Source organism: Alligator sinensis, unplaced genomic scaffold, assembly GCF_000455745.1.
Source record: "Alligator sinensis unplaced genomic scaffold, ASM45574v1 scaffold354_1, whole genome shotgun sequence".
Lineage (NCBI taxonomy): Eukaryota > Metazoa > Chordata > Crocodylia > Alligatoridae > Alligator > Alligator sinensis.
In genome coordinates, this window is record NW_005842200.1 from 885,513 (window position 1) to 898,377 (window position 12,865).

The following is a 12,865-nucleotide window of genomic DNA, read 5'->3' on the forward strand; positions in this document are numbered from 1 at the left end:
ATTTGATTATATAATATGTTTGTAGAATGATGTGTAGAGTTGTACCTTATGATTTATTTTCTTTTATTTATTTACAGTCTTATTTATGTTCCGTTTAATATAGTTCAGTTCTGGCCATTTAAAATGTTTGACATTAAAGAGGTTATCATGAGAAATGTTTTCAATATTCTAAATTTTTGTCTGACTAGGTGATCCTAACAACATTCACAAGAGTATTAAAGTAAATTTTGTTTGACTGGTAATTATAGGTGTGGCCCGGACTAAGTTCTGTTGGCTTCAGTTTGCAAAATTTGCTCATTTTTAAAATGAGACTGGCTTAGGTGTGTAGACTCTCTCCTTACTTTCCAAGTCCTCACTAGTATTACAAACCTATTTATAAGCAGCTTTTAACAATTATGTTTTTTGTTTATATAGCTCATTCAAATGATTCACACTGATGAAACATTAAATATGCTGAATTAAAAATGGATATGGACAAACCCATATGAAATCTAAAACTTATACATATTACTCTTAAAGTAGCAGAATTTACCCTCCACAGGGTAAGAAATGTAACATTTAGCTCTCCTGTCTCAATTATCAGTATGTTATTACAACTGTGTGTATCAAAATCTAAGTATTACAGGTACAAAACAATATTATTGTTTAGGCAAATGGACAAGTTTAGCAGAAATTGTAAAATGAAACAAATCAAATTAATTTTAAAATCTTATTTTTTTTTTATTTTTTTTTACTATTGCAATGTTTATACTATATTAAGTATCAAATGCTCAGGACTGAACTAAATATTTAATCAGGTTATATTCCGAACGTGTTTCTGTTTTAATTTTGTCTATAACAAAGTATGCAACTACATCACATAGATTAATTTTTGTCTCTGCACTTTCCATGCGTTTCAGTGATTGGAAAAATACAATTTTTTAACAAAGCTGTTGTGCTGACTTAGTGTTTTATTTTTGTCCATTCTAATTGCTGGCTAAGTCACTGCAGAAGTAGATGTTTGCTTAGAGTTTGTCAGCTTCAAAAACATTAATTGCTATGACTATTTCAAAAAATTGCACATAGTTCTTAGGCTCAAAGCAGAAGTGTTCTCAGTTTCTAACTTAAACTCAGTTCTTTAATGGATATAAAGTGGTGTAGAACAGCAAATGCGACTGCCAGGAAAGATAGTGACTTTCACACTCATGCAAGACACCTGGGTCTCTTGTGAGTATGAGTTTTTGTGCTGTATATTTGTAAGTGTGGTGCTTTTGTGATGCATATAACTATGGAATATGTAAAATGGGAGCATCAAAAATATACTGATGCTTAAGACAGGATTTCAACAACTTGTAGATGAGTTTATCCAGAACCTCTGTTGCTTTTGTCCCCTTCTCTGTCTCACCTCAGCCCAGAAGATCATTTACATCTGAGGTAGATCTTCAGATGGTGCAAATGGCCATAGCTCCATGTGATGTAATGGATCTTGAAAATTTACAGCACCTGGGAGTCAACTCCATTGGCTTTGTTTAAAAATATGTTTGAGGGACACCGAACTTCCTTGCCTGTTCTTTCTGGGCACAGCAAATTCACCCCTTTCTTACCAAATTAGGTTAAAAAAAATAGCAAAACTAAGAACATGAGTCACTAAGAGTTAGGTGCCAGAGTTATTGAGAGGTGTTTCTATTTTCATAGGTTAAATTAAACTTGGCCATTTGACACACACTGCTCAGGACATTAAAGTTACCTCACATTCTTAGAACTAGGAAGTGCCAGGCTTTTCCATTAAATCTGCAATGATTATAAAGCTCTACCATAAACAGACACCATCAAAGTAAATAGATCATTAGATAGAAAGATAGATCATAGATGGAAAGAAACAAAAATCAAAATTTAGATTAAAAAATGAGTTTACCAGACTTGCAGAAAGAACATGGATTTTAAAGGTTAGTGGTCAAGGCATGAAAGTTTAAAAACTGAAAAAAGAAGAAAAGTAAGGAGAGACATCATCTTCTGGGTAGTCACTGCATATTACGTAAGCCTCTGAGTCTTGAACTGAAAAGCATCTTATCTTGGGTTAGAATATTAGAAGAAGCTGGTAGCACTTGCTACCCTTCTCCAAAGGCTTCAGTATTCAGTTTCCCAGTGTTGATGAATATCCTGCATTTCTGCCATTGAGTAACGTTCTGATGATGGAGGATCTGTAGTTGAACAGGCTGTGCACATAAGTATCCCTCCTACAAATATGAAGAATCCACCAAACCAGCCAGTAAACAGCGCATCCTCGAATTCCCGTCTGGGGACAATCTCTGAGATATCCTCATCCCAAAATTCTTGTATTATAACATGGGCAACCCAAGAAACTGGAACTAAGGTCAAAGCTCCAGGTAGCCATAAAAGTATTCCTCCAAACAGTAACAGTCCTTTCTTGAGTTGCTGTTGTGTCTCTCTCATCTTCAGGAAGTCCAGACCAAAACAAGAGAGCAGGAGACTCAGAAATCCTAGCACATTTGATGTACACATTAAAATTCTGGAAACCCTGAACTCTGCAGGCAAAGCCAGAAAAGAATCAAAATCCTTACATTGTGTTCTTCCAGTTCCATCTTGGACTATACAGGTTTGCCAGAATCCCATGGTCCAGGTCTCCAGTTCATTTATATCTAAGCTGAGATTTTTCCAGTCTGGCAAGTAATTACAGGAACCAGTTAAAACCCACCCTAGCAAAGATAATAAAATTCCAGCTAGTTGCATCCAATGTCTGTGAGCTACAGCCATTTTTATAGTAGCCATAAAAGCATTAGAAATGTCTCTATCTGGGCCAACAGATCTCTCCTCTGTTCAGTTCTTTGTTGCACTGAATATAATAGGGAGTAACATGTATATGTAGAGAAACAGTCTCTCCTATATATACTGTTTTAGAAAAAGGACTTTTGCCAGATTTTAGATCATCTGGTTCTATGTGGAATTGCCTTGAGTATAAGGAAATACTGTGGTAGACTATTAATTGAAAGGTGTGGCTACAATTGATCTTACATTCCATGAGCTTTATTTTGCAGCATAAAAAGCTGGTCTTTCCATAGAAAGTCATGTTCTTTAATATCCTTTATATGACTGCTGCAAAGAAGGAGTCGTTGTTACCCAAATGAAAAGATTTTAACATTTGTGAAGTTTTGGTATCTCAATATTTAGAAATACAATTAACAAACTGAATAAAAGCCATAAGTACAGGGTGTTTGGATGAGCCCATGCTAAAATTATTTTAACAAATATGGGCTGCATGTAGTAAAATAAAAGCAATATTTATCAGGTTTCTACCCATGTATTATAATCAATGTATTGGCATGTACAAGAATAATTTAAATATTTTCCAGCCACTCGTATTGTAATTTTGTTTGCGTGTGTCTAATAGATGCAGGTGTAGAAGACCCATTTTAATTTTTCTGTTTATGTGATCACTATCTCAATCTAAAACTTAGCTGTCCAGGTAGCATGAAATACTGATGAATTACAATGTAGGATTAAGAAACAAACAAACAAAAATTTAATGTATGAACAAACCTTACTCTCTGCAAGTTTTGTTGGTTTATCCAAGAAAATTCCAGGTTCCTGGAACACTAACACAGTTCCTACATAGACCACCCCTCTCTCTGTAGAGTGTCTACACCCAGAATACACATGCTTTTAAGAAATTTAGGAGTTGCATATACTCCGCACTAGGTAGGTAGAGGACTCTGCTATTGGGAATAAAAAATAAAAGCTTTGAATCTCATTTAATTGATTTCATATGAAAAAGAAACTTACATTTTGGCTGTCAACCAAACTATAAAAAGAGCATGCTTATTCTTTTGGGGGGTTTCACAGTTCAGTTAGACAGCAAACAAAGTTGTGGTGGTTCTTCTCCACAGTCCATGGTAGCTTTAATGTCCTGCTGTGAAACAAAAGGTTTAACAGTTCTTCAAGTGAGGGAAAACACTGCTTTGAAATAACAGTTAAAGGAAGAAAGAATTAGACACACAAGTTTTGTGAATCAGCTAGGTAACAAAGAGTCCTTTGAATCATTGCTGGAACAAGCAGAGTTTGAAAAGAGAAGAGTCCTTCTACACTTCTTAAGCTCTTAGATTTTCAGGTCTATTTTCAGTTTCCAAGTGTTGACAGTGATCTTGTACTTCTGCTGCTGCATAATGGACAGAGGATGAATGGATTTCAGTTGAGCAGACTGTACAATTAAGCAATGATCCTCCTAGTATAAGACAAAATCCAGCAAACCAGCCAATAAATAGTGCTTCCCCAAAATCCCACCTGGGGACAATATCTGGGATAGTCTCATCCCAAAATTCCTGGACTGTAGTGTGGGCAACCCAAGAAACTGGGACTATGGCTATAATTCCCGATACGCAGAATACTATTCCTCCAAGCAGTAGCAGCCGTTTCTTTAGTTCGTGTTGTCTCTCACCAACCTTCAAACAGTCCAACCCGAAGCCTGAGAGCAAGAGGCCCAGAAGTCCTAATCCATTGGAAAAAAACATTAAAATCCTAGAAATCCTGAGCTCAGGAGGCAAAGCCAAGAAAGAATCAAAATCCTTGCATTGTATTCCCCCTTCCTCTTGGACAACACAAGCTTGCCAGAGTCCCATGGTCCAGATCTCCAATTCATTTAATTCTAAATTGAGATTTTTCCATTGAGGTAGATAGGTGGTGAGGCAGGATAGAACCCATCCTAGAAAAGAAACCAAAATGCCACTTAATTGCATCATAGTTCTATAGACTAAAGCCATTGTGAGAACAGTCTCCTAAAAGCTGTAGGAGGAATGTCTACCCTGCAGCTCTATAAGCACCTATCTTTTGTGGTGGTTGGAGCTATGATGCTCTTAGTTCTCTGCTGCCCTGAATATAAGCTTTTGATATTAACCCTTTGAAAGTTCTGAAACGCTTTTTTGTTCTTGGTGAATATAATGTTTCATGTAGAGGACGGAGGACTCTGCTAAACCATGAGTTAGGCTTTCTGATAAGGATTTGATCTGTTACCTTCCAATTTGCTTGGTAAAATTATATCCCAATGCCTGATGATTACAAGTCTGAGGATGAACAAAGAAGGCTCTATGACCCCTCACCCTAAAATACAACAGAAATCTTTGTGCTTCAATACGGATTAATTAGATTTTAAGTGGTGATAAAAAAGCTGCTCTGTCTGCAACAGGACTTCATTGTAATAGCTAAGTTTGAGATTTCAGGGATGTAAATCAAGGCCTTGTAAAGAAAGGTAGACTGTTTCCCTATAATCTTTATTCTTAGACTTCCTCAACATACACAATGGCTTCTCCTCCACTCTCCTGTTCTATGCCACAAGCTCTGTAAAATACACTGTCAAAGGTGGTCTTTGTTTCACATTTTCCACATTCATTTCTTTTAAAATGGGCTTTGTTTTAGGACTGACCCTTTTAAGGGGCAAAGGAGGAGAGAGTGAATGTTCAAAGCACTGTAGAGAATTAAATCCTCAACTTTCGCTTGTAAGAATGAACCCAGGGCAGACTTTCACCTGGGGTAAATTGTTACTGTTCACCTGGTTTCAGTGGAGCTATGACAGGTTATGCCAGCTGAACACTGTCCTATTAGCTAAGTCTCTCATGCTGGCTGTTTGCTCACGAGAGTCATCGGTGACAAATGTGTTAGGCATTTCCTGCCCCAGTGCTTCTAAAAACAAGTTCTGCTTAAGCATAGGCAGTGGGAGAAGATGGAACCTACATGTATCATAATGCTTTTGCCCTGCTGCGTGCTTCTGAGGTCCAGCTCTTCTCATCCCCAAGCTCTAGGAAATTGATGGTTTGGGCACACATGTCTATGGTGGTGGCCATGGTTTGATTGTTCACCTCCGACTGATAGGGACGGAGTTAACTTCATAGCCTGTAAGGGCATTTAAATATTAGTTTTAATAAGCGAGGCAGCAATAAAAGCCATGCTTCCCATTCGCTACTGGGTTGTGTGTGTCGCCCTTCTAATGTATCGGAATGGGATGTAGGCAATTTCCCAGATGCTAAAGAGCAGCTCCACTCTGAGAACTGGCTGTTATAGTGGATCTCCTGTGTGTTTGCAAAGTTACTTGCTGAGCTTTATGACATATATAAAGGTATCTTTACTGCCATAAGCTCTGGGGAGATAAACACCACAGATAATCTGTTCCCAATTCCTCCTCATGCATCAATCAGAAATATTTAACCAATTCCCATCACTTCCAACTGTGCAGACACTGACTGGTTACATCTGCCTACTTGCAGCATGAGCATGACAGAAAATAAATGGGTTTGCATAAGGGAGTTACTGATTTGGCCTGAGGCTATTGCAAGAGAAGGAAGACGGCCCCCCATGGAGTTTTCAGGGCTGGCAATGATATTTTTCCCTCCTTTCTGGTTTTGGAGTGAGCGTCTTTGTTCTGGAAATCATTGATGCAATTTAGATGAGCCCTTATGCCAATATTTTATAACTCAACAGTGTTTAAGTGTTCCTTAAGATTGTTGATCCACAAAATTCTAAGCTACAACACTGTCCTTCACTTCACTGTTCCCCAAATGAGGATCTTCCTGCTAGGCTGCCATGTTTGAAGCATAATCCTATTATTCTTGTTTGGATCCTGTATGTTTTTCCTTTTCCACTCCCCCATTTTAGGAGTTTGGTAAAAACAGGCAAGTGGATCTGTCATATTGACCATACAGTATTTAAAGGTTAGAGATGGAAAGACTTTGTAGAGAAATTCAGTTAGCAAATGAAAACTTAATCACAAAAAGGAAGCTTATAAGTAGTGGAAACTTGGACAAATAACTGGGGAGGAGTATAAGAGCATTGCTTGGGCATGAAGGGATGAAGTCAGGAAGGCCAAAAGCGCAATTGGAGTTGCAGCTAGCAAGGGATGTGAAGGGTAACAAGGGTTTCTGCAAGTATGTTGGTAGCAAGAGGAGGATCAGAGAAAGTGCGGGTCCCTTACTGAATGGGGGAGGCAACCTAGTAACAGATGATGCTGAAAAGGCTGAAGTACTCAATGGCTTTTTTACCTCAGTCTTCACAAGCAAGGTCAGCTCCCACGCTACTGAACCTGGCAGCACAGTTTGGGGAGGAGGTGAGCAGCCAACAGTAGCAAAAGAACAGGTTAGGGTCTGTTTAGAAAAAAGCTGGATATATACAAGTCCATGGGGTCGGATGGGATGCAATAGAGGGTGCTGAGGGCATTGGCTGATGAGATTGCAGAGCCACTGGTCATCATCTTTGAAAACTCATGGCAATCAGGAGAGGCCCCAGATGATTGGAAAAGAGTAAACATAGTGCCCATATTAAAGAAAGAGAAAAAGGAGGATCCAGGAAACTATGAAAAAACAGTCAGCCTCACCTCAGTCCTTGGAAAAATCATGGATCAGATCCTCAAGGAATCAAATTCTAAGCACTTGAAGGAGAAGAGGGTGATTAGGAACAGTCAGCATGGATTCACCAGGGGCAAGTCATGCCTGACCAACCTGACTGCCTTCTATGATGAGATGACTGACTCTGTGGATGTGGGGAGACCAGTGGATGTGGTGTACCTTGACTTTAGCAAGGCTTTTGATACGGTCTCCCACGATATTCTCACAGGCAGGCTAAGCAAGTATGGGCTGGATGAATGGACTGAGGGGTGGAAAGAAAACTAGCTGGAGCATCGAGTTCAGAGAGTAGTAATCAATGGCTTGATGTCTAGTTGGCAACTGGTATCAAGTGGGAGTGCCCCAGGGGTCAGTCCTGGGCCCAGTTTTGTTCAATGTCTTCAACAACCTGGAAGATGGCATAGAGTACACACTCAGAAAGTTTGCAGATGACACCCAGCTGAAGGGAGTAGTAGATATGATAGAGGGTAGGGCTGGGATTCAGAGCAATTTGGACAAATTGGAGGATTGGACCAAAAGGAATCTCATGAAGCTCAACAAAGACAAATGCAAAGTCCTGCACTTAGGTTAGAACAATCCCATGCACCAGTACAGCCTGGAGACTGACCTGGGGGTTACAGTGGACAATAAGCTGAATATGAGCCAACAGTGTGCCCTTGTTGCCAAGGAGGGTAACAGCATACTGGGCTGCATTGGCAGGTGTGTTGCCAGCAGATCAAGGGAAGTGATCATTCTTCTTTATTCAGCACTGGTGAAGCCACATCTAGAGTACTGTGTTCAGTTTTGGGCCTCCCACTACAGAAAGTATGTGGACAAATTGGAGGGAGTCCAGCAGAGGGTAAGGAAAATGGTGAGGGTGCTGGTGCACATGACTTATGAGGACAGGCTGAGGGAACTGCCCCAGGGAGTCCAGGCTGAGGGGCATGGATCTTTGAGAACTCCTGGCGCTCTGGTGAAGTGCCCGAAAATTGGAAGAAGGCCAATGTGGTGCCTATCTTCAAGAAAGGGAGGAGAGTGTATCCAAGCAAACTACAGGCCCATCAGCCTGACATGTATCCCAGGGAAGGTCTTAGAAAAGATCATCAAAGAAACCATTCTTAACAGACTGGCTGATGGCAGCATCCTGAAGGATAGCCAGCACGGGTTTGTTGCGGGTAGGTCTTGCTTGCTTGACCAGTCTTATTTCCTTTTATGGCCAGATGACCTACACCTGGACAAGGGAGAAGAGAGTGATGTTGTATATCTTGGCTTTAAAAAAGCCTTCAATCTGGTATCCCATGGTTACCTCTTAGCAAAACTGGCCAACTGCGGCCTCAGCTTCACCATGATCCACTGGCTAGGGAATTGGCTCCGTGGTCAGACTCAGAGGGTGGTGGTTGACAGAAATCAATCGTTGTGGTGCGCTGTGACCAGTGGGGTCCCTCAAGGCTCTGTCCTTGGGCCAACACTATTCAACATTTTCATTAATGATGTGGACATTGGCGTCAGATGCGGACTGGCCAAGTTCGCCAATGACACCAAACTTTGGGGTAAAGCGTCCACACCTGAAGACAGAAGGGAGATCCAGGCGGATCTCGACAGGCTCAGGAAATTGGCGGACGAGAACCTGATGGTGTTTAACACCGAAAAATGCAAGGTTCTCCATCTTGGGAAGAAAAATCCGCAGCAGGCTTATAGGCTCGGCAGTGCCACGCTGACTAGCACTGTGGACAAAAAGGACTTGGGGGCCATGATTGACTACAAGATGAACATGAGCCTTCAATGTGATGCTGCAGCTAGTAAAGCGAGCTTCTCAAGCAAATCCTAGGATGTCATTCTCCCTTTGTACTCGGCCTTGGTGAGGCCGCAGCTGGAGTACTGCATCCAGTTTTGGGCTCCACAATTCAAAAAGGATGTGGAGAAGCTTGAGAGAGACTAGAGGAGAGCCACACGCATGATCAGAGGTCAAGAAAACAGATCTTATGATGAGAGGCTGAGAACTAGGACTCCTCAGACTGGAAAAGCACAGGCTCAGGGGTGATCTGGTGGCCGCCTATAAGTTTATAAGGGGTGCTTACCAGGATCTGGGGGAACATCTGTTCACCAGAGTGCCCGAAGGGATGACAACGTCAAATGGTCACAAACTCCTCCATGACCGTTTTAGGATGGACATAAGGAAGAACTTTACTGTCCGAGCCCCCAAGGCCTGGAATAGACTACTGCTGGAGGTGGTTTAAGCACCTACTTTGAAGGCCTTTAAGAGAAATTTGGATGTTTATCTTGCTGGGATCCTATAACCCCTGCTGACTTCCTGCCCCTGGAGGGGGCTGGACTCGATGATCTTCCAAGGTCGCTTCCAGCCTTAATGTCTATAAAATCTATGAAATCTATGAAACTGAGCTTATTTAGTCTACAGAAGAGGAGACTGAGGGCACATCCAGACAAGTGTGCACGTGCCTCCTGCAGCATCTCAAACCCCTTTGAGACGCTGCAAGAGGCATGTGTGGGAACAAAAAAATGTTCCCTGCACTGCAAATTTGCAGCACAGGGGCAAAATTAGACCCCTGGATATCCAGGGGTCAAACAATACCCTGAGGGGAAAAACTGGGTCAGGGCACGGCCCCAACCATGCCCTGAAGCAACCAGAGGCTCAGTCCTCCACAGAGACACTGGTAGTCTGCCACAGCATCTCTGTGGTTGGCCCTTTCCCTGTTGCTGAAACATGCTGCCTGCCCAGGTGGGGCAGGCAGCGGCACAAGCTGCAGGGACCTGAACCGGCTTCGTGCCAGGTAAGTAGGGGGTTGAGGGGCTGGAGAAGGGGGGAGGGGACCTTGAGGGAGGTCCCGCCTGATTCCAGCCCCCTTCCTTTCCCCAACTCCCTGCCCCATTTGTTCCCTGCTCCCCATTCATTCTCCTGACTTCCCGTTCATTCCCCCAGCTCCCCGCTCACTTTCCCAGCCTCCCCACTCCGCACACACAGACACTCACGGGCAATAGCAGAGAAGAAGTAGGAGGCTGGAGACAGCAGTGGAAGTCTCCAGCTTATCTTCAGGGGCTTGCCTCCAGCCTCCTGCTCATCTCCATCCCCCTGCTCATTCTCCTGCTTATCTCCAGCCTCCCAAGGCTACTGGGGGAATGAAAGTGGGGGAATGAGTGTGGAGCTGAGGGAATGAATGGGGAATGAACTGGGGGGGGGGGGGGGGGCTGTTCATTCTTCTATTCTCTCCAGCCTCCTGCTAGTTCTACTGCTCATCTCCAGCCTCCAGAGGCTGGACATGAGCAGGGGAATTAGCAGGGGGCTGGGCACCAGCGGTGGGGATGGGGGGGGAGCTGTATCCCCTGTGGGGGCTGGGACCCTGCAGGCAGAGTAGTCTATGTGCTGGGGGGGGGCCTCGGGCTCTGCCCTGTGAGGGGCAGGGGACCCACCCTTCCTAAGCAGCCCCCACGCCCACAGTCCCCCCACACCTACCCACACACTGACTCATTGGCAACGCATAGGGGGTGCACGCTGGTGCACATGCACTCACTGAGTGTGGCGGTGCATGCCCTAAAAAAAGACGCTGCCTGCAGGCAGTCGCTGCTCACCCCCCCTCACTGCCAACACCGCGAGTGGCATCTGGGCAGTCAGCAATGGCCGCTGCCAACGGCATCTGCAGGTGGTTGCTGACTCCTGGTCAGCACTCGCCGCACTCCCCCACAGTTAACAGTGCCAGTGCCTCCCTGCTTACCGCCACTGCACTCCCAGAACCACCAGCACTGCCGTGTCCCTCCAGCCGCCAGTGCATGAACGATGCGTGCCCCTGACTCACGTCCCCACCACATCCCCCCATCACACACCCACCATGTGATTAAGAAACCAAAAGCAAACATTAAAACATATAGATCTTTAGGATTTATTTTATTATGATGCTAGAGACACTGGTACGCTTCCAAATTTCTTTAACATTGTAAATATAGCAATAAAACATTCCCAATCTGATCAATCCCTTTCTCTCTCTTTTGTTCCAATTGTGGAAGAATGTGGATTTTGGGGTATTTTAAAAAGTGAATTTGGGATGCTGCTTCAGCAGTCTAGCTGACACAAGGGGCTAGTGTCCCCAGATACCAAGTGGCTGGGCCTCAGAAGATCCTGAGGGCAAGTAGCCCTGATCTGCTGGCCAGGGCAGGTTTTTATACTGCTGGGGCCAGCACAGGTGCTGGCCCCAGGCTCTAGCTCCCCCTGGCTACAGATCCAGGAGGAGCCAGGCAGGGTTATTTTGCCCCAAGTGGCACAATTTTCTCCACAACAAAGTGCATGTCCAGGCATGTGAGCTGAGGCAAAAAGCCCCAGCTCAAATTTGCACCTCTTCTATTTGAGCTGCTGCAAGCACATGTGCTTGCATGTGTGGACGCAGCCTGAGGGGATTTAATAGCAGCCTTCAACTAACTGAAGGTGGGTTTGAAATGGGATGCAGCTAGACTGTTCTCAGTGGTGGCAAATGACAGAACAAGGAGCAACAGTCTCAAGTTGCAGCAAGGGAACTTTAGGTTAGGTATTAGGAAGAATTTTCTTACTAGAAGTGTAGTAAAACACTGGAACAGGTTACCCAGAGACGTTGTGAACTCCACCCTTGGAGCTTTTTCAGACCCAGCTAGACAAAGCCCTGGCCAGGATGGTCTAGTTGAGGATGGTCCTGCTTTGCGCAGGGGGTTGGACTAGATGACCTCCCGAGGTCCCGTCCAACCCTCATTTTCTATGATCCTATGAAACTTCTCCATGTAGTTCCACATCTGACAAAAGATTCCCCTAGTTTTCCAGTTACCAACAGATGAAGTATTTACTAAGCTTGACTTAATCCTTCTTACAGTAGTAACTAAAAAAACGTGAAAACCTGCCATTGCATGTTTAGACACCATTACCAGATACAGAGAGCTATTACATCGGGCCGGCTGAGAATTCTTCTAATGGAGGAGTTCCCCACTGGCCGGAAGTGAATGTAGATGGTTTCCAAAGCCTATGTCCAGATGGCAAGACAAGAATCAGAAAGGTCCAGAGCACAAAGACAATGTCTCACTTTTTAAACTTTTGGGCAATCCTTTGGCTGAAAGCTGAAGCTGAAGAAGCCAGAGAATTGAGGAGCTGTAACTGCTTGATGTTTGTCCACATCCTCTATATCCAACAGATCATAGCACAGGAGAGAATGTAACACATTATAATACTTGTCCAAATAAACAAGGAAAAATACTGAGAGATGGGAACATTCATCATTTTAAAGTAGATCATGTTTTTTCTTCTCCACTCCCCTATTTCCAAGAGTTTGGTGAGAATAGGCGAGTTCAACGGGATAGGAATTTTAGGGCACCTATGCACATACACTGAGGCTGCTCTTGAGAGAGCTGACTTGATTAATCAAGTCTGCTGGAGCATGGTAATTACCAGACTCCAGCATCACATGCATCACCTGCTGAGCTTTAGTTAAAGCGCCCCCGCTGCCCCCACGCTGATACATGTGACTCTCTGGGTA

General features: G+C 43.6%; 2 protein-coding genes across 2 annotated transcripts; both read right to left on the reverse strand.

Moving 5' to 3' along the window:
- Positions 1-1,524: 1,524 nt before the first annotated feature.
- On the reverse strand, positions 1,525-2,754 carry LOC102382572 (claudin-22-like). Its single transcript, XM_006026617.2, has one exon. The coding sequence runs from the start codon at positions 2,752-2,754 to the stop codon at positions 2,107-2,109; it is 648 nt and encodes a 215-aa protein (XP_006026679.1). The 3' UTR covers positions 1,525-2,106.
- A 976-nt stretch (positions 2,755-3,730) lies between these two features.
- Positions 3,731-4,754, reverse strand: LOC102382816 (claudin-22-like). The gene has a single exon (XM_006026618.2). It carries the CDS (start codon positions 4,752-4,754, stop codon positions 4,086-4,088), a length of 669 nt encoding a protein of 222 aa, XP_006026680.1. The 3' UTR covers positions 3,731-4,085.
- Positions 4,755-12,865: the final 8,111 nt, after the last annotated feature.